Below are 25,869 nucleotides of genomic sequence, written 5' to 3'. Positions count from 1 at the left end.
CGAAATCTGAAAATTGTTCAAGAGTGTTTTTGAACATAGTACATTGCAAAAGCAGAAAAAAATCAGTGTTTTTAAGAAACATAACTCACAACAACAAGGAATTCCTGTCGTGTCTAGTATTGCACGTTTTTGGTTTGGAGGGTTTTGGATACTAATGTTTCAAAACAAGTTTATGCTCCGGCACTTCAATGAACTTAAATATAAAGTAATGATCAACCTCTCTTGCCAATAAACTCAACATTTGCTGTTCTTCAGTAAAGCATATGACAGAAACATATGAGAAACATGTCTAAAATTCATGTGAATAAGCTCACAGCAACAACAAAAATTTTATGTTATCTATAAACTAATACTGCATGTACTTAGTTTCGAGGGATTAAGATGCAAAATGTTATAACAAAAGCCCCTACGTGGCTACCAGCAATTAAACATCCCTCAACTTCTATAGCAAATGAGCTCATGTGTATCATCTTGTTGAGAAGACGAAGATGAGTAATGATAAAATAACCAAACTATCAACTTTCCTTAACATGTTTTACATGAAATCATTATTGCCTTCTCGTAACGAAATTTACATCTTGGTGCAACCTTACATCCTTTCGTGAGGGTGCAAAGAAACACCCAAAGTTCCAAGATTGTGCCTTGTTTTGAGGGTGCAATCTTGGAACTTTGGGTGCTACTTTGTACCCGCAAGAAAGGGTGAAAGTTACACCCTCGGGAGCAACTTTGCCCCCTTGAAAAAGGCGCAACCTCGTACCTTTAGGCGCAACTTTATGCCCGAAGGATGCAAGAATGTACCCTCTCTTGAGGGTGCAATCTTGTGCCTTATTGGTATGATGTTGCACCTATGTGGTGCTTGCTCCATGACTGCTGCAAAATGGCTCCTTTAAAGGAGCAAGTCCAGAGATGCCAAGTTCGAAAAAAAATTATGAGTGAGATTTTCATGACTCGGCATCTCGGAGAGCGAATGTGCGCGCGAGCGAGGGTGTGGGAGGGGTCCTCCCCCCCCCCCCCCGTGGCGCCTCCCGCGGTAGGGAGCTTTTTCAATTTTTAGCTCTTAATGGTGCGATCAGGTGCATACTTAAGTGACTAGTTTTTACTTATTTTGAAAGACAAAAGGAAAATATACCTTCAATTTGAGCTATGCTCCTTATTATGGGCCCAAATTGCAGACTTTGCCCGATGCGTGAGAAAAATGGGTGGCATGCGTGAGATCGTGAGACAACCCCTAAGTGCTTGAGTCTCACTCAGAATGCGTGAGACTTGGTAGCTCTGCAAGTCAGTGTCACTGCCTGCTCCTTTATAGGGGCAATATTGCCCATCATCTCAAGGTGCAACTTAGCATCACATAATCGGGTACGATTTAGTTCCTTAACTACTCTAAACCTTGAATAGTGCGAACTGATGTAAGCCTATTTGCTCAGTATATAACTTATGTTGTTGTTGCACTCTGCAAAGTAAATAGGATTAGTGTAACTTGGATCTTGTGAATCATGAAATATGTGTGCGTGTGGAATTTGTGAGTTGTGAAAATGTTAATGTAAAATTTAACTTAGTTGTGTTAGAATAATATACTGAAACCAAAAATTTACCCAATTACCTTTTCAATAAGGTGAGCACTATATCTATCAAACAGTTAACCTTCTCGGCAAGAATATACATCTGCATGAAGGAAGAGGTGAAAATATGATATGCAGTTGTCTGGATACGTTTTATTCAAAACGTTCTTGAATGCGTACTTATTCACATAATCTATAAGAATAACATATGCTTCTTACCAGTACTCAAAGCCTCTAAAACAAGAGCATGCTTCTTACACTTCGAAAGTATACACCATATCTTAAAAACAAAATGTAAGAGGATTTAAGAAGCTGTTTGTATGCATTCAAACGAATCCATATTTCTGTCTAAAATCTAAAACGTGTCTTGTAAAAGGGGAATTCGTTTTATAATGACGATGCCAAACCGTTTTTGTCTTAAAGTCCTTATCTCGACATGTCTTGGAGTTCACGCTTATTGAAAACATGAGATTCTTGGCACGTAGATTACAACTATGGTTTAAAGAGTTAACTGAGATACGCATATCGTATACGGGCATTTCGATGAAAACATTTAAATACAAGGTACTGTAAATAATATGAAAATCAAACTTGATACCAGCCCTTATCGGCAACCAATACAGACTATGGAGGACTGCAGTTATAATTGTGTTCAGATATTGTTTTGGGTGATACACGCATGCCGACTGATTTGGGATCAATTCGAGTCCCTCGAGCTGAGATTCCGGAACTGCAATGAGCAAACCATCATTATGCATAACAAAGTGACTGAGAATAATGCATGCACCAGTTTCTGTTTCGTAGTTCTATACACAGAAAGTTGTTTCGTTTTCCAATCCTGTGCAGGCACACAGAGATTTACAGAATTCAATCATCTTTGGCTATAACGCCATGGTCGCTTGCAAAATGAATGCAGCTTATCTAACTTAACCTGTAGTTACTGAATAGGGGACTACTGTATATTCAATTTATACATTATTAATCGGATGATAGAACCTGTCAAAGAGTAAATTGCGGATATCATATACCATTGTCAAATTCACTTTCTATTGTATACATAGCATCAATGGAATGTTATGAACCACTTCAGCATTACCAATCATCATAATTAATTCCCTGAAACGGCTGCATTTGTATGAGCGGGAAGAGTTTGGCATCATACATAGCAAGAGTCGTGACTACAAAACTAAATACACTGTACATGTATCATACAAGGTTTTAGGACACTTTGAATCATGCCCCCCCCCAAAAAAAAAAAAAAAAAAAATTAGTGAAATGTTGTACAATGTATGCCCTACTTCCATTAACCTATGATCTTTGACCTTTGAATACATGGCCCGCATTTTTTCAACGAATAGGCATTTGGATGCAACGTAGGTATTATATAAAAGAAAAAATGTTTTAGGAAAATACCTTTAACACTTCAGAAATAATTATGGAACAAATAGCAAAATATTGACACGTTCACTTCTTCCGTAATGACATGACAGAAAACTTTCCTCACCGAATCGTTCTGCCGTAATTCATGAGCAAGTCATGGATATATTTAGTTCGATTAAAAGTATACATTGAGTCATTGCAAAAGTATCTAATGAAGAGTATGCTTCAGAACTACATCATTGTCATTTATTCTATAACACTAATAATATAGAGCTATTGGTCCGCCATATTGCCTAACAGGTCGTTGTCCTCCTACCACGTTTGTTTAGCAAATAAGGCACAGAATCTAATTTTGCACTTGTTGCCAAAGACTCTAATCTTCTTTACCGCTATTCTCAGACATGTATGCTGGTGCTGTACGAATTAGAAACGGAAGCTTACAAATATTCACCATCTAACAAGGCAAAAGCGAAGTGATGTCTCGTCCACGTATCGACTTTGTGATTACAGAGATTTTCCAATGGCATAGGCCTAGTTCATTGACTTTTTGACTGTTGACGTAGTCGGACTTCACCAATATTAACACTTGACAGCAATCACTTTGGAGATGATCTGAGGAGTGAATATGGTGGTCATATAGCTCAAAAGTGTGGAAAGTTATTGAAAGAACACCAGAATACTATGTCGACAGTGTTTATCAGGTGAGATACAAACATAGAACAAGTTCCAGTGGGTTTCAGGAGGTTACTTTTCCAGCCAGGGCTATAGTCTAGCTGGTAAAATTGGGTCTTTGAGGGCATCTGGCGGCTACCCCCCCCCCCCCACTTCTTAAAACATCTGGCAACGGCCATGCATAATTCCTGTACGTGTAAATAACAAGTTCCAGTGGGTTTCATTAGGTTATATTTTCAGCTAGGCTAGCCTAGCTGGAAAAAGTTGGATCTTTAAGGGCGTCTGGCGGCTACCCCCCACCACTTAAAACGTCTGGCAATGGTCATGCATTTATCCTGTAAGTGTAACGAACAAGTTCCAGTGGGTTTCATTAGGTTACTTTTTCAGCTAGGCTAGCCTAGCTGGAAAAATTTGGGTCTTTAAGGGCGTCTGGCGGCTACCCCCCACCACTTAAAACGTCTGGCAATGGTCATTCATTTATCCTGTAAGTGTAACGAACAAGTTCAAGTCGGTTTCATTAGGTTACTTTTTCAGCTAGGCTAGCCTAGCTGGAAAAATTTGGGTCTTTAAGGGCGTCTGGCGGCTACCCCCCACCACTTAAAACGTCTGGCAATGGTCATTCATTTATCCTGTAAGTGTAACGAACAAGTTCCAGTGGTTTTCATGAGGTTACTTTTTCAGCTAGGCTAGCCTAGCTGGAGTTGGGCCTTTAAGAGCGTCTGGCGGCTACCCCCCACCACTTAAAACGTCTGGCAATGGTCATTCATTTATCCTGTAAGTGTAACGAACAAGTTCCAATTGTTTTCATGGGGTTACTTTTCCAGCTAGGCTAGCCCAATTTTGAGGGGTCCTTTTTTTGGCCCTCCTGGCCACACCCACCACCGATGACCAGCCAGACGTGCATTTCCATACTTAGGGGCATATGTACTAAATTGCTATATGTCTGTACATAAAAATTGGTAACCTTTTCAGCTAGGCTGACCCCCGCTGGCTCCCGGACTAGTATTCGCACGACGTATTAACAGCGTCTGGTCGGGCTAACTTGATTGTAGATAATACACACACAAAAACACATACATACGCATTCATATATAATCCTAAAACAGTGATGGCTCTGAAATCTATCAGACACACAGGACCCGATGTTTGGAACTCTCTTCCTATTGAAATTCGAAGTTTGAAGTCCTTGTATTCTTTTAGGAAAACTGCAAAAACAATGCTACTTTTACGATATCAGTAATTTCGTTGTCAATATTTGTGTATAATACACGAAATTCCTTCGTAGAATATCGCCGCATTACATGTATTATGTATGGCTTCAACAATGTAGCATGTTCATTTACAATGATAATACAGGAATCAATTAATCAAATCAAATCAAATCAAATCAAATCAAATCAAATCAAATAAGTAATATATCTTAGAGACAGACAGACACACACATACAGAGAGAGAGAGAGAGAGAGAGAGAGAGAGAGAGACGTTCTCGTCTTTACAGTACAGAGCCAGAACTACTAGTATTTCAGGCAACCTTTATTATAATGCAATTTTACAAGATATTTTTTTTTCCAAAATGAATGTTCAGAACAGAAGAATAAGTCATATCTATCTATCTATATATATCTTGGAATTTTCCACGTGTTGGACTTCGAATGTTATGATTATAAGAAGAATGAGTCTCAAATACGCCATCTGTAGATCCAACAAGAAGGTTTTTAATCACAAAATTTTCAGCCTGCCTGAGGAATGAGGCGGGCTGAAAATTTTGTGAATAAAAACCTCCTTGTTGGATCTACAGATGGCGTATTTGAGACTCATTTTTCTTATAATCATATATATATATATATATATATATATATATATATATATATATGTATAAAGAGAGAGAGAGAGAAAGAGAAGAAGAAGAAGAAGAAGAAGAAGAAGCCCCTTGACTGTAATGACTGTTACTATAGCTACCAATCTGAAAACTTGAAACTGTAGATGAACTTGGATGGAAAACAACGTGAGCGGCAAGCATTTAGTTTTGAAAGATGTGACGAAGCAAACGCTTTCATTGTTTAAGATAAATATGATTGTACACTAACAAGATGTATTTGCAACGCAGGGTCTGTTTTCTTTGATACATCCGCGTTTGTGCGTGCCAGTGTTTAATCTTTACCATCATAGTAAAATTTCTAGTAGAGTGAATGCCGGAGATCTTTGTCGGAATTGTCGGTGAATATCGCAGGGTATGATGCACATCAAAAGCAGGTATCAAGTTCTGATTCTTTATAGGCCTACGGCTCAGCTATAGTTTGAAACAGCGTTGTAAAAAGCTTTTGCTTCCGTAGTAAGACAAATTTAGTTGTTAAGGACCGGCACTTGAATTCTGATCGGCAATATTCTGCTGTTTAGGGATATAACTCAGTATATGATAGGGCTAATTAGTCTGTAACATCATCTATTGTGTAGATGAGTGAACTAACCGTTAATAACACCAGGAATGTGTAGATTTAAACTAATTTGTGCATGTCTTTACTTTTTTTTTCCTCTCTACACGCCCTTCTACAAGTGAGAATATGCAAATAAGTATGCAGATAAGAAGTCTATGAATTTCTGACTGGTTTTGTTGACGGCGTTATTATGACGACCGATGTTTCGTTAACACAATGGTCTGGCCTGTGCAGACTATTAAACAGGAAAGTGTTTTCTATATTAAGGTAATTAAAGGTCTCGTGAAGAACTTGTTTGTTGGTGTTTTTTTATACTAGTGGCTAAAGCACATAAGATAGCATAGTAATTCTTCATCTAATAGTCACCTAAGTTACACAATGACCTTACTCGATGTCCGCAGTATGTGCTTTCATTATTACTGCTGTTGTATGGAGGTTCAATTCAAAACTTATTTCATTTTCAAAATGGCACTAATAGACAAAGTATTGAAATTAGATGATAGTCAATTTACAAATATCATTCTTTCAAAATGAATATATACGCTCGCCGTTAGAATGAAAGGTATTAAGGTTTAAAAGTCAGGTTAGTTACAGAATTAAGATTAAAGTGAATAAAAAAAACCCTAAATTAAATTAAGGTAAAAAAAGAAAGAAAGAAAGAAAGAATGCTTCTAACGTGCGGTTTCCTCAAAGAAAATCCAAGTGAATTGACGAAAAATAGATTAGATTTACATCTATCCCGGAACTTGAGGAAACAAACTCAGAACAGGACATTAGACAATAATTATGATAACATGTGACATTTAATAAACAATGACAGGACGACAGACCCGAAGAAAATAGCGAAAGAGCTAAAGAACATTTAATGCACTACGTAAAGAGACAAATGTAAAAAGAAGGGAGAGGAATGATCATAATGTTGATACTACTACTACTACTACTACTAAGTCATAGTATAATACTAAAAATACATATGTAATAACGATGATAAACTGGCGCTAATATAGCGCATAATCAATTAAAAATTGCTCTGTACATGCATGCGCTTCAGCTCTCCAATATCGTTACATTACAATAAACATTAGTACGTCTTCAAGTTTCTCTTGAAAGATTTTGTTGATGTACAGACAGATCTGAAACATGTAGTGCTATAACTTCCTGAAGTAGCAGAAAACACGAACGATTATGTATCTAGGCATATTCAGGTCCTACATGACATGGAAATGCTACATCTCACTAAACTTTGACTATTGCGAGAACTGTGACCAGATATGACGCCTCACTATGAATAAACTGAAGAAGCTCAGAAGACAAATACACAGATCAATATTTTACCAAATTTGAAAAAGCTAAACTACTGAGATTATCTTGCGTGCTTCTAATTTCTCTGAAATGATCATGTGAAAATGAAACCATGAATGACTGATTTGGGATAAGAAAAACGATAACGATATTCCTTAAAAGCCAATTATCTGAGAGATATCGTATTTACTACAATGCTACGGTTCATTTAGAGATAGTGTCAGTGGACAGTAAAGATCCGTCTGTCCGGAGGAGTATTTTTTTTTTTTTTGACGTTATCGCTTTCCTCCGTGTACTATAAGGAGGGGATCCGTGAAGCCAGACGCAGTCTCCGCGGAACATTTCCCCGACGACCAGATACAGACCGATCTTTCGGTCAATGTTAGGGTGTGACATGGGAAAATGGGACCGGGAAATGGTTTGTACTGGCATGGTTGGGTGTTCACAGATAACTTGAAAGCAATATCACAATCCTTGGACATTTTTGCATACTTGTATGAGTGTTCCTTCATTTATTTAAACAGAATCATATTGCTCAGTCGATGTTTTTTTTTTCTTTATTGAGTCACCATGATATCAGTATCTTTTGTCTTTTCATATATCATTTTCTCTATTTTACAATTTTATTATGTTATTCATTATTTGTGAATCACATAATATCACAAATTTACAGATAATTAAACGTCAGTGTGGGAAAAAAAAGGAAAGCGAAGTTTCCCGCAGTGCGTATGTATACGCACATTGCTGATGTCACTTGTACTTATTTGAAATTACTTCCAATCCATGATCTTAGTTATGATAACTTTCTTTCATTGTGAAGGTTGGGGATAGCAGAATGGGGGAAGTTTCGTCAAAAATCAGACTGAAAGTAAAACTTGAGAAATGATAAAAGATTTGAATTTACCATGCTTTAACAAAGCTAGTAAGCAACCACATAATCCAACATGCCAATCAGGGGGGACATTTTATGAAGCACTTTGTCGGACAAATTTGCTCTCAGCCAATCAGATGCAAGGATTTCAGTAGCTTATAACGCTTTGTCAGAAAAAAAAATCTGACAAAACGGTTCATGAAATGCCCCAGCCATTTATGTAGGGAACATCACATCACGAACCCTGAAGTCTACCACTGAATTGTGCCAGGAAATACCGTCATCAATTTTATTTGGTTGCTTATGTATAAATATAGCAACCCTTTCCCTCTTAAAGACAGCAGTACAGGGAGATGGAAAAATGACAGCAATTTTATATGAAGGATTTAGAGATTCTGCTCTTTTTTTTTTTTGCAGAAGAATGCGGGGTTTTTATTGATATCAGCTATGATAGGAAGAGACGTGTAGGTTGCATCAGCAGGGGCCCGTTGCATAAAAGTTACAATTATGGTAACTTTGCCATCCAATGGTAACTACCATGGCAACAATACTCAACAGCCAATCAAAATCAAGAGTTCCATGGAAGTTACCATTGGATGGCAAAGTTACCATAATAGTAACTTTTATGCAACGGGCCCCAGGTCCGAATTATTTACCAGTGACATAATGCTGTGTTTGTTTGATGTTACTTTATTTAACAGTGTGGGGCTTTACTTTAATTAGCAGTACGACACTGATTCCCGCCCATGTAGTGCTTACGTACTTGGACAATATGTTTTTACCCACAATGTCCCTCGTGAATGGGTACAATGGGTTATAAATGGGTACCTGGCAAAGCTAAGGTAATAATGGCAGGGCCCTATGTAGAGCAGTGGCAACACTGAAGAGGCTACCCTGGATAAAGAAGACAATACTATCTACACATAATCATCATAATCGTTGGGTGGTAGAAGGCTTCACGGTGCACCACGTATTCTTTCTGGAGTATGTGAGTGGCCCTGAAAAGGGCCTACCCAATCCCGACGTTTCGGCAAGCATGTTCTCGCCGTTCTTACCGAGACGTCGGGATTGGGTAGGCCCTTTTCAGGGCCACTCACATACTCCAGAAAGAATACGTGGTGCACCGTGAAGCCTTCTACCACCCAACGTTCTAACACCACGGAAGCCTTCAAAGATTTTATCATAATCGTCTTAAGGCGAACTCTGATGATTTCAATTAAGACTGAACATGCTAATTCATAATCGTAAAACAAACGGCGAATATATCTGGGGTATTTCACACTTGTCTTATCACCTTTTTTTTTGGTGCGTGCCTTTTTTCCGCAGGAATCTGTAATGTATAATCATAAACATAATAGATAATAAATGAAATGATAATCATAAACGTGATAGACGATAAATGACATGATAATCATAAATATGATAGACAATAAATAAAATGATAAAAGATAGCAGGCCTTACTTGACCTTCCTTTTTCTTCTTTGGTTACTGTTTGATCTGAGGCTGGAAGTATATAGAATAGAATTTTGTTCGAAAGGAGTAAAAGGGTTGGCTTGACATGACCACAATAATTTAACATGATTAACGCGACCGCTACAACATAATTCTCACTGATTTCACGTCAAATGAGAAACTAATGTAATGAAATATTTATGCACAGTATGATAGTGGTATCGTCACCTCGCACCATTCGCATATATATGGGCTTGAGAATAATATCACTGCTTCAAAAAAATAATAAAATACTTAGGAAATTCCATAAAATTCTTATTTTCATGACTAAATTTAATGAAACCTGTAAGTTTATGTGTGCTGTATGTCAATCCATGTATTACAGACAACTTGACATTGGACTGGAGGTGCCCTTTAAACCGTACAATCAAAGCCTCGTAAAAAAAAAGAAAAAAATAGATCTGAAATGGTCCTCGGGAGAACCTCAAGTTCCCTCTGGGAAGTGTGTCTGGTTCTTTGGTATTGTTTTGTTTTGTTTTGTATTTGTTTTTTAACCCTGTTCTGAGGTCAGAATTCTCTCCTTCGACCCCGCTGAACCACCTGTCTGAACAAATCTCCGAAGTTGGTTCTCATTCCGGCCCGAGAGCTAATAGGCGACAGGTGCCAGATAGATTTGAGACAGGGACTCAGTGGGAGCAAGAAATATAACTACTAGTATAATATATATATGTAACATTTAATTATATATATATATATATATATATATATATATATATATATATATATATATATATATATATAATAGATGCAAGAAATGATGGGCCAACTTTTAAACTTTCAGGTGGTGGAGACATTATCATTTACTCTATTTTCCACTACAACAATGCTACTCTACCCCTAAATAGGCTTGTATACACTAGTAAATACACACATATAGATATATATACATAGATAGATTACCGCAAACCACCCCCGCGGGAGAAAAAAGAACTAGTTTCAAAATTATTTAGCCATTCACGTCATCTTGGTGAAAATTGAAGATTGTCTGTAACCATGGTAACATAGTGTAATTAGCGTATGCGATTATTTATTCAAGATTTCGCAGAAATTGAATTGAAAATAGTATATGTATCTGGTTATGTGTAATTTCATTCCTTGTCCAAATCTTGTTTAGATTTAGGAAAATAGTCCTCATATGTTGTTGCTTTTTTTGTTTGTTTGTTTGCTAGTTATGTATCTTTTGTTTGTTTTTATAGGCTCGTCAATTCCAAAACACTTACCATATATTACGCACTTAGAACTAGGCAGCAGGAAACAACTGTCATTCTCCTGTGTTTGAGGAGGGACCTCTTGCTTTCCTATATTCAACGGGGCATTCCAGACGATTTTCATAATTTCACATCATGTAGAACGTAAATCGACAGCTCCATTCATAGATTTGTGGAATATATTGTGGTCCTTGAGCAGAGAAACAAATATTCTGAAAATCTTAAGCAAATTACACAGAACACTGTTGATGACGTAGGAGCCTCACACATTTCAGAAATGTAGCAGTGTAATTCCATTGCAATTACCGCTTGCTTAAACAAGCTCACATGTGTAGAATCTATGCATGCCTTCTTTTTTGTTTTTGTTCTGCTTCCTTGAGCCCAACCTCATGCATTCTTACGGTGAGGCTGCATGTCATCATCCTTGTTCATTGCACTTTGTTATAAATTTTGAAAACATTCTTATTCCTCATCCCAATCACTATAAATTCTGAAACTCTGTACTCAGTATAACTAATTTATAGTATAGTTGTTCAAATGTAAAAGTCTGAAAATCGTCCGGAGGTCTTGAGCGCGACTCATTTTTCGCCATGGGACAATATTTCAATGAACCTCACTTATTTCTGATTTCGCGGAAGAAAGCATGCATGGATATTCTGTGGTATAATCCAAACTTTTCCGGGTATTTTTCTTTTTTGTGATGTACCGACATTGGTGACAAATTATCAGAACCGTCAAGAAAATCCGCTCTTACGGTGGCCTCAAGATTACTTGGAGTCAATGTGATTATAAGTTATTGCTTAATTCAATCGACTGGCAATGATTATGCTTCATAACAACACGAGAAAAGTGGGTGGTCAGGTTCAATGTGTTAATGATGCATTGATAAAATCCAATTTGTAGTTTTGAAGGTGAAAAGTGTTAGGTGAACAGGCAAATATACCTCAATGGCAAGTCAGGAGGAGTAAGAAAACTAACGACAATACCTGTGCATGCAATCGCCTTTAGATCAAATATTAAGTGGAAAGTATATTGTCATAAATAACACACAAGTCATGTACTTGTAGAACCAGTCCATAAGCCTGCATAAAGAAAGCGTTTGCGATATCTTTTACTCTTACATGATAATCATTAGTAATCACCATGTACAACATGCTATCCGGGAAATGATGCTGAGGGCACGGACTGATAATCTTGTCGTGTTACTCAATAGCTGACCACCATGAGTGAGTGACAACGCGTAACAACGGACCATAATTGGTAGAAAATGCAGCATTCTTCTTTTCTTCTTTATTTGCTGTTATTGTTGTAATTCCTAGAGAACATAATTCATTCTATCTGCCGCTATTATCACGAAATGTATTCAGTGCAGGACCTAAATATCTGACGTAACATTTTTTGTTTGTTTTGTTTTTGTTTTGTTTTGTGTTTTGTGTGTTTGTTTGTCTTGTTTTGTTTTTTGTTTTTTTTTCTTTTTGTGCTCACCAACATCACTTTTCGGCAAATTCTCATTGAAACTCCGTGTACACGTTACAAACACTGAAAGCATTATTCCCGCAATTCTCGCTCTTCTGACAATGAATGATTTAATGAAGACACCACATTTCAAATGTTTAAAGTTTCATAGTTTTCGAACAAAATTATACAGTATTTATCCTGCACCTTTATCGAATTCTGGGACTTAAAACATAGGCCTATAAGCTATATCTTTTAATTTTTAAAGAGATTTTTCATGCCCTTTGTGCTCTCAGAGTGAGTTGTAAAGGGTATTATAAATATCCCCTATCATTATCATATCTTCGAGTCATAAGAGTACAGTTACGATAGGTTCCACACAACGCATACTCACACAAGCATATAAGTAAAGATACATGAATAGAGAGATAATAGATTATAGATCATGAATCCTGGCTTCTTCTTCTTCTTTTGTCTATATGAGTGCATTTTTTTTTCGAACAATGTGCATATGATACACTGGCTTTGAATCCGAATAGGAAATGAGCCCAACCGAGCAATTCCTTTTGCTTTCCGTCACAAACTGGCTCTACATAAATATCACGGAACAAGTGGTAAATACATTAGAGAGTCCTAGCGGTAAGTGACCTTTGTGTCAAGGTTATAAACCTCTCCAATCTAGGTCGTACGAGACAGTAGCTTAAATTGTCAACGTTAACACAATGAGTGATTAAAACGTCAGTGTCATTCAATGTTGACGGGTTCGAGGACAGAATGTATCGTGGGTGTTGGAGACGACACGACATTTGCTCCTGCGACAATTGTTCCGGTCTTATTTTCTCCTATAGGACTTCGGGTTAGAGTTAGGGTTGGGATAGGGTTTTAGGTTTAGTTTGATGTGAGGATTAGGGTTGTGGTTGACATACGGTAATGTGTTTATGGGTAGAATTTATGTTTGACTAAAAGAGCAGATATTTTACGAGAGAAATTTTCCCAGGAGCAAATGTCATGGAACCGTTGGAGACTTCTTCCTCAGTGATGATAAAATAATGTCTGATTTTTCTGTCGATTTCAGCTTTGGTGGATTTCAGGAATCGGCGATGCTATATTCAAATCAACAGTCGTTGTAGTTTATTACGGCAAAGTGCTTTTGATTTTAATGCATTGTTATAATCGTATCTGTCGTGGTTGTAAAGGCAAGATATTCCACATCATCCGGGCTGCGATAATTCAATTCAGTTACCGAGTACACTTTATTTCAATCCAAGAAAAGATGATACATAATACAAGGTTTACATTTGTCAAAGTATTTAGTTTAACAATCTGTTACGAAGTACAAGTTATGAAGTTTGATACAAAATCTCTGTGTGTGTACGAATGAATATGATAAATAGTGAGAGAAACATTGCATACTTTGAAATGGCGGCAAAAAGTAGGCCTATAAACATTAGGCCGAGCTATATGGAAATGAATGATATACTGAAAAAACAGAGCTTGTAAGACGTGGATCACTCGAAAAACATTAGACTCACATTTTATGGGCTCTTCAATTCAATTGAATTCAATTTAGCAATGTATAGAAAGTTAAGCATACCTGCTTGTAATATCGTTGTTAGCTTACAACGTCATACTACTCGAGTTGGGGTTATATGGAATTGGCTGTGAGAAAGGTAATGTTGGGGAAGGCGGCGAAGGGGGGGGGGGGGGGAGGCAAATGTACCTCGATCTGTGCATTTACAAATTCATTACATACATATCTCTGGGACTCCGTACTGACAGAAATAAGGAACTTGCCTATCAACATTTGCATTATTCAAGACTGTTCTTAAGACGCACCTGTCTTAACAAGTGGAGAATTTAAGGATTTTTTTTTGCTGTTACTTTAAATACTGTTAAAAATAATTCATAATTTTCTTTATTCCTAACCAGCAATTATTTTAGTGTTGTGTATTTGAATCTCACTACATCCCAGTAGGCCTAAAGCGTATAAAGAATTAATTAACAAACATCATGCGCTATATTCATTATCATTATTCTTCTTATTGTAAGTAGTGGTAGTATCACTAGTGATAGTAGTTTCATCATCAATACTATCATTATCATTATTATTATCATACATGGGTCAAAGGAATTTAAATCATACCACCAAACTATATTGTCTTTAAGAATTAGTGCTACTGCTCTCAGGGTCTATACATTTCCATGCATTTTGTTTTCATGCTATTCACATTGATTTTGTCATACAAAATGTATTATATTGATGTCATTTTTTTTTCGGCACGTCAATGTTGTCATTCTTGAGGAGATTTTTCTTTTTTAATTTATTTTATTTTTGTTTTGTTTTCCAGCACGTTGTCCTCGCGGCGACCAAGTACTATCAATCCAGTCACCCTAAATACCAAACGAAAATACAATGGAAAATATGAACACACGCGACAGCAGCTCCCACAAGCAGGCTTCCCTCGCACTAATTCTTGGGCTAATAATGATAATGATAATGAATAACATTTATATAGCGCTTAATACTGATGTTTCTAAGCGCATTGATCCAGAAAAAAAGAGAAGTATGACATTAAAATAAAATACAGCATTATAATCAGAAAACAACAACAGAAACAACAGTTACAACAATACAAAATAAGCGAAAACAAACATACGACTTAAACAAACAGACTGCCGAAATGATAGATAGATTCAATGATCCTTCAAGAGTATATGATATGATAATTAAAAAAAAACCCCAATAAATTTGAACTCAAGAGGTGTAATTGTAGTTTTGAGAGATACTTCACTGCGCATTGAGAACCTGGGTATAGGGAACGAAGGGTTTTATGAACACTTATTTCCAAGACTTCCGTCTTCACCAACGTTGCACTTGGTTGTGCTTACTGAATTATATTATGATAATCCTCTCGAGAACAGAGAAGAAATGACGCACATAAAAGGATGTTTTATCAAGCATCAATTTGGTATTATCGTAAAATTCATCAAGCCTTTCCTTAGGTAGATTTTTTTTTACTTTCTTTCTCTTTCTTCGCAGGAGTTACTCGCTCTCGTCGTCCTCACCCTAGCTGCTCGTTTTCTTCCCGTCATCGGCCATCCTCATCCTCCCTGTGATGATGGTGGCGGCAGTGGTGGGGCCGAGATCGCCGTCGAGTTTAGTCCCGAGGAATACATCGTCGCACCTGAAGGCAAGGTGGTGGTCCTCAACGCCAGTATCAGCGGGATCAGAGGAAACGTCTCCGTGTCGGCGTCGAGCGTCGACCCGTCGTCGTTCATCAGCCTCTTCAACGATACGGACATCATCGATCCCGTCGACGGCAACGTGACCCTTGATATTCCTCTTGAGGGCAGGAAGTTGAGTGTCAGTACGCTGCGTCTAATCGTTACTCACTCCTACTTTGGTGGTGTCGACGTTGCGGGCGACGTTGACTTCAGCGGAGATGGAGGAGTAGCTGAGATCGACCCACCTAGCTTCAAGGAGACGACCGAGTTCACGTACGTGGTGAAAGTGTCTCGTAAGCGGTCCCTCCTGGAGATGGTGTTCACATATGCGATGTTGGTTTGGCTGGTCATCTCGTATGTGTCTATGGGCGCCAAGATGGACCTCCCGGCCATCTGGAAGAAACTGCGACGACCGTACGGCGTGCTCGTCGGCATCGGCTGCCAGTTCATCATCATGCCGCTGATCGCCTTCGGGCTCGCACACGTGCCCGGCATCCCCAAGGAGGCGGCCATCGGCCTCCTCATCATCGGCTCCTGTCCCGGTGGCTGGCTGAGCAACGTGTTCTCCCTGCTGATGGACGTCGACTTCGTGCTCAGTATGACTATGACCTTCTGTTCCAGTTTCATGGCGCTGGGAATGATGCCGCTGAACATGCTCATCTACGGGTCGCAGATCACCGAAGAGAGCTCCTCCCTCCAGACGCCGTACAAGGACATAGCGATGCAGCTCGGTCTCATGTTGATTCCTGTGGCCGTCGGCATCTACATTACCCATAAATTCGAGAAGGTAAAACGGGTATTAAAGAGAAAATCCACCACCAAAATGAATAAACTTCAAAAGAAAGATAAAAATATTCCCCGCAGAATAATACAATAATAACAAAATCGGATAAGAAATAAGGAAGATATAACATTTTGAAATTCCACATTTTTTCGGAAAACATTTCTTGACCAGTCCTAATGTTCAAAATAATGAACAAGTTGACGATATCACGCTCTCACAATTTCTTATTCATTGTATATACAGAAATGACAAAAATTTCACATTTCAGCTGTATAGATATAAAACTTGCATTAAAACCACCAAAATTAAAAAAAAAGAACAAATGTTAACTCTGATATATCTTGGAATGAGAACACGTTTCTACTTGTATTAGCTAAAAATAATAATTTTCCAAATTTCATAATGTATTATATTACATATACATGAAAAATTGTGAGGGTGTCATTTCATCAACTCGCTCATTTGAATATTCATAAAGATTGGTTAAGAAATGTTTTCCGAAAAAAATTGTGAAATTTCAAAATGTCTCGTTTTCCTTATTTCTTATCCGATTTTTTTTCATTTTTGTATCGTTTGTAGGGAATATTTTTTTCTTTCTTCTATTTTTTTTTTTTTGGGGGGGGGGTGGATTTCCTTTTTAAGCGGAGAAAGCTGAGATTTAATGTCTGTGTCAATTTTGTTGCCCACAGCGGCAGTCTTCAGACGATCCTCACTTCTCCAGAGGGGGTCGCACACTGTAAAACGAAGTAGTGCTGACCAATCTGTCATTACCTGTATCACCCACAAACAACAGAAATATATAGAAGTTTTGTATGAACGTGATAAAGGATACAAAATTGTCATGGTAACGGTACGGAACCTTTCCACGTGAACATTTAGACCTACACTGTCACGATATTGTAGTCCAGATAGTCAAGAATGAAAGTCCACAAAGGCAAAATGCCATTAAGGGCGCGTAATGCCATTAAGGGCGTAATGTCACTTTGTCGGCGTTAATCATTTTTAATGTCAGTCGGATGCAGGACATAAAATGGAGGTACAGTGTGTGAGAGAGTCACAACCTGCTTCATTCATTCATCGCAAAGAATAGGGCCCACAAGCACGTGAAGTGGTCCCGCCTTACATCCAACTGGACCCCTTGGAAGACCAGTCAGTGCAGCTAAATATGGGCTATCCAACCATCTTATCAGATGAAAAATGAAAACAAACAAAGAAACAAGCAAAAAAAAAAAAGACAACAATGAAATTGTCTTTCCACAAATGGCTTCAGATCACCTTTTCGCTTCTTTCGTTCATAATCGATGACCTAAACATCAAAAGTTAACATTTCAACAGCAGAGCTGGAAACGAAGTTACAACAAGCAAAAATAACTCTACGAATGAAGTCTAACTTTGCAAAATGAGTACGTTCAATACCAATTTGAGAGTGATACATGATATCTGATTCAATCAGAATCATGTTTAACATGTTTAACACACTGTTTGCCATAACATCTTAGAACTGTGTAAGTGATGTTAACTATTTTCATTTCATCACTCAAAAATTTATTGTGACTCACGAGTAACCTTCTTTCCCTCTCTTTTTTTTTCTCTCTCTCTCCTTTTCTCTCAAACACTTTTTCTTTCATTTTTTTTTTCTCATTTTGTTCCGGTCAATGATCTCGCTACAGGCGTCGAAGATATTGCTGAAGTGCCTGAAACCCATGGCTACTGGGCTTATTGTGATTGGGCTCGCAATCGGTATCCCGTCCCAACTTTACATTTTCGACGCGCCCTGGCGCATCTACCTCATCTGCTTCGCTCTTCCTTTCTGCGGGGGCGGGCTCGGGTTCGTCATCTCCAAGCTCCTGCGCCGACCCAAGCGCGAGGCGTACACCATTTCGTTCGAGACCGGCGTCCAGAACAGTCTCCTGGCCGTCACCGTGGCGAAGCTGTCGTACCCGCTCCCCGAGGCCGATATCATCGCGCGCATCCCGTTCCTCGTCGCCATCCTCCAACTCATCGAGGGCAGCGTCATGATCGTGACGTACGTCATCGTCCGAAACGTGCTGATCCGCATGGGGAAGATGGAGAGACCGGACTCGGGCGACTACCGGCAGTGTGATGTCGAAGCTGCTGTCGACGCAGACGGCGATGACGACAAAGGCGTCGAAGTCGACACGGACGACGGAGAGGAGAAACGAGCGCTCACAGAAGTGGACACAGAGTGCGATCTCATTCTGAAGATGAGCGATAGTGGCAAAAATGGTCACATAGCGGCCAGAGGTGAGAGGAAAGACGACATGAAGAAAGACCTCGATGATGATGACGACGTCATCAGCGTTCACGCCGATGGCGAGTCTGATTCCAGCAGCGAATGCAAACCCGGTTACGCGAAAATAGCAAACGAAGAAAGCGACGACGCAGACAAGAGCAGCCTTGATGAAGCCGACCCTGTGAGGAGTGACGTCGCTGCGACCCCGAACGATAACAAAAATAACAATTCCGCCATGATACCCCGAAATGGAAAGGAAACTGAGGCCATTGTAACTGCTGCTGAAGCCATTTCTGGTAGCGCAGATGAAGACCCAACATGCGCGACTTCTGCAAGCGGTCCAGAGAGAGAAACAAGCATTTAACTGCAGTCCGTTTGCAAAAATCTTTAGCCAGTACTGCACGCACATTGAGCTCTTCGAACTCAGCGAGAGAGAATGGTGGTGGGAATTATTGTTTGTTTGAGCAAAGGTATTCTATAATATACATTGCTTAGGTAGAAATTGCACTCACCTGAATGCAGAACGTCAGAGAAGGGAAAAGAAATGATGCTCCATGTATGGCATCAGGTATACTCTTTATCTTGACATAATGCAAATGGTATCAACATTCATTAAAACCGTTGCATACCGGAATTTGCTGTCATGCTTTTTAACTCTGACATGTCTGACGAGAATGATTTGCATCTACTGGAAGTCAGATGTTTAGCGGAAAGTATCTGGCAAGTCAGGCTGGTGAGAAATGGCTTTATTGTGTCAAAATCGAAAGGAACTCGAGCGGGCAAGAGAGCACAGCGCCACCAGCAGCAGATAGGCCCTAGTTACACCTAAACTGACATCCATGGAATGCCATCCTCACCCTATGATTTCTGAAGCAATATACGCTCTTCCAGATTTGCACTTCCACGAGAACGATTATTCACTCACTGCCTTTTGAAATGAAAGGCAATTGACATTCCATCCTTTCAGAATTTTGTCTAGTCAGAGTAGGCGACACTTCTCACTCCTCATCGTTGTGATTACAACAAATCAAACATTATTATCAAATATAGAGTGTTGTGCTAATGTCTCCACGAGGGAGCTCATAATGGAAGTCTCCACAAGGGAGCTCACTATGGACGTCTCCGCGAGCGAGTTCGCGTAATGTGTACATAATATTCAATTCAAATTTTTTTACAGTCGCATCAATATGCAACCCATTTTATGCAGGTTTTAAGCAAAACCTGTAATCAATACTGTCTGTCTATCCAGTTTCAAGATTTCCAGAGAGAATGAAAGGGGTGGTAGGGAGAGGGTATTTTTCCTTTCTTTCCCACTCTACGCTTTGGGAATATACGTCGTGATATTTTAAATCGCAATGTTTGAGCTTTGGATTTTTTTAAAAAAATCAAAATGCACACTCTATATTTATATGGAGGTCTGAAAGGACTATTTTTGCTCCGATGTGTGCAGAGTTTGAGCAGGAAAAAAAAAACAACAACAATGAAAGTAATAACCAGAGTGATGATAAATAGGGCCCTTGGTGTAGAGACCATGCAGCTATTAGTGTCTAGATATTTTTATATGTCTAGTAGTGTCTAGATATTTTTCTATGTCTTTTTAATTTTTGTTTTTAACACATGTCTCCAGAGAATTTATTCCACAGATATTTATATTTTTTTTCTCTCTGCGGAACTAGAAAGAGAATAGTGAGAGAAGCAGTGAAAGAGAGGGAGAGAGAATGTGTGTGTGTGTGTGGGTGTGTGGGTGTGCCTGTGTGTGTGTGTGTGTGTGTGTGATGGAGAGAGAGGGAGAGAGTTCATGAAGAACTTTTGGCGATGTGACGCATGTACTGTACTACATTCACGAACAAAAGAAGATATAATTACGTGTATGTAAAGATGGTGATGTGTAAAGCTTGTTACTGCCTATAGACAAGGATTAATATGCGAATGTATTCCGATAATTGGCACGCGTTATTCGATGCAGAATACAAAGGTGGTGTGTGTTTTTTTTTTTCTTGTTTGTTTGTTTTTATTTTTACACATTCCAGTACTTTGCGAGGTTTCTTGCTTAGTATAGTAAACTAATGCTCGCCTGCTACACTGAAACATTTCAAACAGCCCATGATAAGATATAGATAAGTCTGAAGTATGTTTTCAGACACAGGGCGGAAGAATAAGTGGGTTTTTTTTCAATGATTTTTTTTGTACTTTGTTTTTCAAACTACAAGCTTTCGGATTCGACCTAACAATTTCCAACTGTATTTCTAAAACCTGTGCCGCACAAACTGTAGGAAAATTGTCCCTATTTTACGCACAACTTATAGAAAATTAGCTTTGCAATATAGATACAGTCGGGTGAGTAGCAGTCTGTTAATAATCTTTTATAACTCAGTGCCTTGATTCAAAACCCCTTTGGATGTAGGCTGCATAAAACTAATAAGGAAATCGACTTCATAACGCTCGCAGACTCTGAAATTCTGCCAGAAAGCAACTACAAATAATAATGTGTAGTCATCTTGAAACTATTTTGCATGACTCTTCCAGACTTGTAAGATATGTAATTTCTTTCATCTCCTTCTACAAGTATGTAAAAAAAATGTGGCTGTTCCCGTACAACTGACCAAGACAAAATGCAACATAATGTATCACTTGTACCCTTTGCATTTGCATTGATATAATAGTATGTGTGTATTATCTTATAAAGGTATCATGTATATCTTATGTATCATATATATCATAACAATATATCTATATATTTTGAGTTTGTAAAAGTATCAGCGTAGAACATCGATACAGCTATGAGGCCCGAGATGTTACAGGTAATAGAATACTCCCAGAATCCGTGCTTCCATCTTAAAATAATTATGGAGAAAAAAAACCCACCGTAGATTGTAGAGACGAAACAAGCCCAAAACAATATAAGATATGCTGCAAAAAAACTGATCGCCAAAGAAAAATGATTGCCGATAAAAATTGCCGATAAAAAATGAAAGTTTTCAGATCATTCATTTATTCTGTAAAATATCAAATTTGCCAGGCAATCTTACAGTCATAGCCACCTGTTTCATCGCTGCTTACTCAGGTACAGTATTTGTGCCTCCTTGTGTAAGTGCGAGCATATGAGAGTGTGCTTTGGGTGACGAGGATAGCCGGGAAAAGATCTTTATGTGACACAGTAGCAAGCAATGATTAAAACCGGCGTTGTACGAGCGCACTTGCATTGCACAATGTACATAAAACTACCTCCGTTAGGGAAATTATATTTTTGCCGGCGTTAATTGGTTTGTTTGCCTGACTGTATGCAAAACAGCTCAAAATAGCTCAAAATATAGTGAACGGATTTGGATAAGATTTTCAGGAAAATAAACGTGATTGTCACACAAGAAATAGATGATTAACTTTTGATAGCGATTCGGATCATCGTCTGGATCCAGGATTATTTTTAAAAATGATTCTTTATCATTGGGATGTAGGACTATTTCAGCACATGCGCATAACTCCACAATAGATTGATAACAAGCCAAATTATTTAGCCTCGTCATCACTCTTTTGTACATTTATCATGATGACAATCGTTAATTGATATTATTGTATTAAGCTGTTGGAAAATGGGGTTATGGTATATCATATATAGAGAGTGGAAATCACAATTATTATAGGTGAAAATGAGCTGCTTTCTCCGAGTGTTTTTCTAATCAATTATACATAAGTGTTATCTGCGGCACCACAATGGTCGTGGAATCCCCCTCCCCAACCTGATGGCACAACAAAGTAGCACAGGTTACTATACGATTCGTTATTCATTACATCGAAAAGTAAACTCTCACAGCGAATTCTCTTTCAATTGGCTAAGTGCTGGGTGGCCGGTGCGCGTCCTGTGGTGCAGTGGTTCTAGTGAAAGACCCTGGGCCTTCGAGAGTTCGAATCCCACTACGTGTTTACACTCTCTGACGAGAGCTTTGAATAAGCAACTGTACTGAATAGGAGAGCCTTTTGGAAGACTGGAGAAGCTATACTTCTATAGCTATACTAATATGAGCTCATTGTTATTATCCTCGTATCATCTTCCATAACATTACCCATTTTTTGTCACTATTGCAACAAAGAAATGACACCTTATGTGGTAAATGACGCACATTTAACGTAGGTATACTTCATATAGTACTATCAGGTTTACTCCAGGTACATGTATTTGGTTAGGACAAGTGCTTCCACCTCCCTGGTTAGAATTTTGACCTTAAACCTGTAGAGCCAATTCATTTGCACATGACAGTGTATTGTAGTATTGTACCAACAAATCTGGTGTGTATCAACTTTGTCTTTCTACCGAATAACTCTTGCCTCTTCCAGGAAAACAAAAAAATGGCCTTATGTTTTGTATCGTGCCTTAGTACCGGCAGAACTATTCTTGCCTTGATTGCAGAAAAAAAAAAAATCACGAATAATAATAATAATAGTCAGTTCTTAGAAACGCATAATACCATAAGATGCGCGTGTGTACAAAATTAATGGAACAAAATCTATCACATATTTCTCTATTCAAACATGTAATCAACAATTATCAAAAAGGTGAGTTTTTAACACAGATTTGAATTTATCAAAATCTGTAATGCATCTAACACTGAGAGGGAGATTATTCCATAATGAGGGTGCCATTTTTCCAAAAGACCTGTCACCATATGTCTCAGATTTGACACTTATTTCAGAGAGGAGATTTTTTGATTTTGAGCGCAGATTACGACCAGGATGATATGGCTTGATGAGTTCACTGAGATATGCAGGGGCATTTCCGTGAAAACATTTGAATACAAGGGTAAAAATCTTAAACCTGATACGAGCTCTTATGGGCAACCAATGAAGACTACGAAGAATGGGAGTTATCTGATCAAATTTCCTTTTGCGTGTCACAAGCCTTGCGGCTGAATTTTGTATCCGTTGGAATCCTTTCAGGTGAGAGTCTGGAACTCCAATAAACAAACCATTATTATTATCCAAATGACTAAAAATAAACGCATGAACCAGTTTTTCTGTAGTTGCTTTATCGAGAACGTGTCTCAATTTTCCAATCTTGTGTAGACCTATGGCCGCAGATTTGCATATGTTATTGATGTGAGTTTTCATACTAAGATCATCTTGGATAATGACACCAAGGTCACGTGCCTTAGAAATTGGCAGCACAGGAGTAGCGCACACATTGACGGACAAAGTTATACAATATAATTGTACGTGTAATCATGCCTATTAATAAAACCACATGACTGTATCAATTGAGTGCTCTCGAACCGAGTCAATAAAATATCTATATCAAGGATTTCATGTTTATTGCATATTTTTTTTCGAAAAACTAGGGCTCTTTAAAGTGAGATTGCTGGTAATGTGTAGCGATCTACGAGCCTCGACGCCGACGTCTCCGAGTCCGCGAACTCCAAACACAGCTCGACTGATGCCGTCAATAGTTCTTCGTAATGAGTACATGTATATAATTATGTATGTACATATAATATATATATATATATACATACATACATATATACACACACATATATATATATATATATATATATATATATATATATATATATGAGTGTGTGTGTGTATTTTCATATCAACTAATTAATTTATTTATATGTAATAATTTAATAATTTATTTATTTCATTATGTGGAGGGTAATATCCGTACCTTTCGCATGTAATATACATTGTAATTTAAAAGCACTGAATGAACAAAGTGCACATTAATCTATGCAAACATTGACAAGCATAATATATGACTGAACCCCCAAATGAAGAAACAACAACATCAACGAAAGAACGATTGGTCTAAATGCCTATGAACATCCATTATTTCGCAGAAGAGGAGTGATATTTCACTAGACAGCTGTCGATGACAGACGGCCGCAGTTTCAACATGAATGTTTTAACAAATTATGATGCCACTTCGCCACTAGAGGACGCTGGCATAGAACATTTACGCGCGATTTACTTGATAATTGAACGGTGCCGCGATATCTATGGCGTAACAACGCATATCCAGGATTTGGGAACATAAGAATATACTATAGATAAGATAACTTACATTTTCCGTTTTACATCGCTACAACTTCATAAGCCATTTTATCCTGTGCTATACCTACGCAACGACAACGACAAAACAGATTAGTTTGAATCAAATGCGAAGAGTATAAAGGAAGAAAAAGATTTATTCAACATTTCCTTATATACACACTGAAAAATAGGTATACTCTTTTTAACTCAAGCACATAACTATGTATAGACATTCTGGAAGACGAACATGGATTCTAGAAAGACACACAACTTTCCTGATAGCACGCATAATCGTTTTCCCTGTTTGCTGAGAAGAAAGAGTAAAATTAATTTCGCTATTAATCCGATCTGACTCTCGACGTGCCGACGTCCACATGTAAGCTTTCCTGAATGTGATATCGTCAAAAAGTCCATCTCAGAAGCCAAGCTATCTATCTACAGGAGCTGTTTGTTTTTCAGTGCGATCATCAAACATAGTTAGGATTTCAGGCTATACATTATCCATGACTATGAACAGTTCGCAAGATGAAATGCAGTCAATGATATCTATGTGAAAACCAAATGTCACAACAACGCGTGACCAGTGACGTTTTGGCGGCATACGCAGCATTGTTAGAAGATCATACAAGATACGTTAATACAAGAACAGCTGGTACTGTACAACTTTTCAAACTAATTCCATTTCTTCTTCTTTTTTTTTTGTTCCTCAAAATGTAAAGACAAGGTTTTACGTAAATAATTTACTTCTCTGGCAACAATGTGTAATAAAGAATCAGCGATAAACATTCATCAGAAATGTTTCTGACTGCATCTCAAGTGAAGTGTGTTTCTTTTTACAACATGTGAATACATAAGCCACATAAATCAAGGTTACAGCCCAACACTTAACTATGTCACACAGGCGAAATAGCCGATTACAATTACGGTTTTCAGGGCGCTCAAAAAACGGCGACCGCCATGAGATTTCGAACGTGCTGATAAAAAAAAGTAAATAAATAAACGAGAGGGCGCTCGTCTCGAATACATTCCTAACTACTTTGTCCTTCAAAAGTTCAAAATACAGAGCAACAGGGTAAGAACTTCTTTAAAGACTTCCTCATGTAATAAAAAAAAGGACTTTACAAATCGAACTTTCGTTAAAACTAGGTATCGAAAAAGATGTGAAGTTTTTTTTTTTATCTTTT

The 25,869-nt window shown here is 38.1% G+C and overlaps 1 protein-coding gene across 1 annotated transcript in view; it reads left to right on the top strand.

Moving 5' to 3' along the window:
• LOC139726638 (uncharacterized) overlaps positions 1-19,022 on the top strand; it is a 38,415-nt gene extending 19,393 nt beyond the window's left edge. Inside the window, exons 2-3 of the mRNA XM_071637628.1 lie at positions 15,436-16,407; positions 18,075-19,022. Of these exons, the coding sequence (XP_071493729.1) occupies positions 15,436-16,407; positions 18,075-19,022 (1,920 nt within the window). The remainder of the gene's footprint in view (positions 1-15,435; positions 16,408-18,074) is intronic.
• Positions 19,023-25,869: the final 6,847 nt, after the last annotated feature.

Source organism: Diadema antillarum, unplaced genomic scaffold, assembly GCF_040938485.1.
Source record: "Diadema antillarum isolate AM-2024a unplaced genomic scaffold, OU_Dant_1.0 seq00000094_RagTag, whole genome shotgun sequence".
NCBI classification, from domain to species: domain Eukaryota; kingdom Metazoa; phylum Echinodermata; class Echinoidea; order Diadematoida; family Diadematidae; genus Diadema; species Diadema antillarum.
The sequence above is the reverse complement of the archived record's forward strand: the minus strand, read 5'-3'. Positions and strand labels throughout refer to the sequence as shown.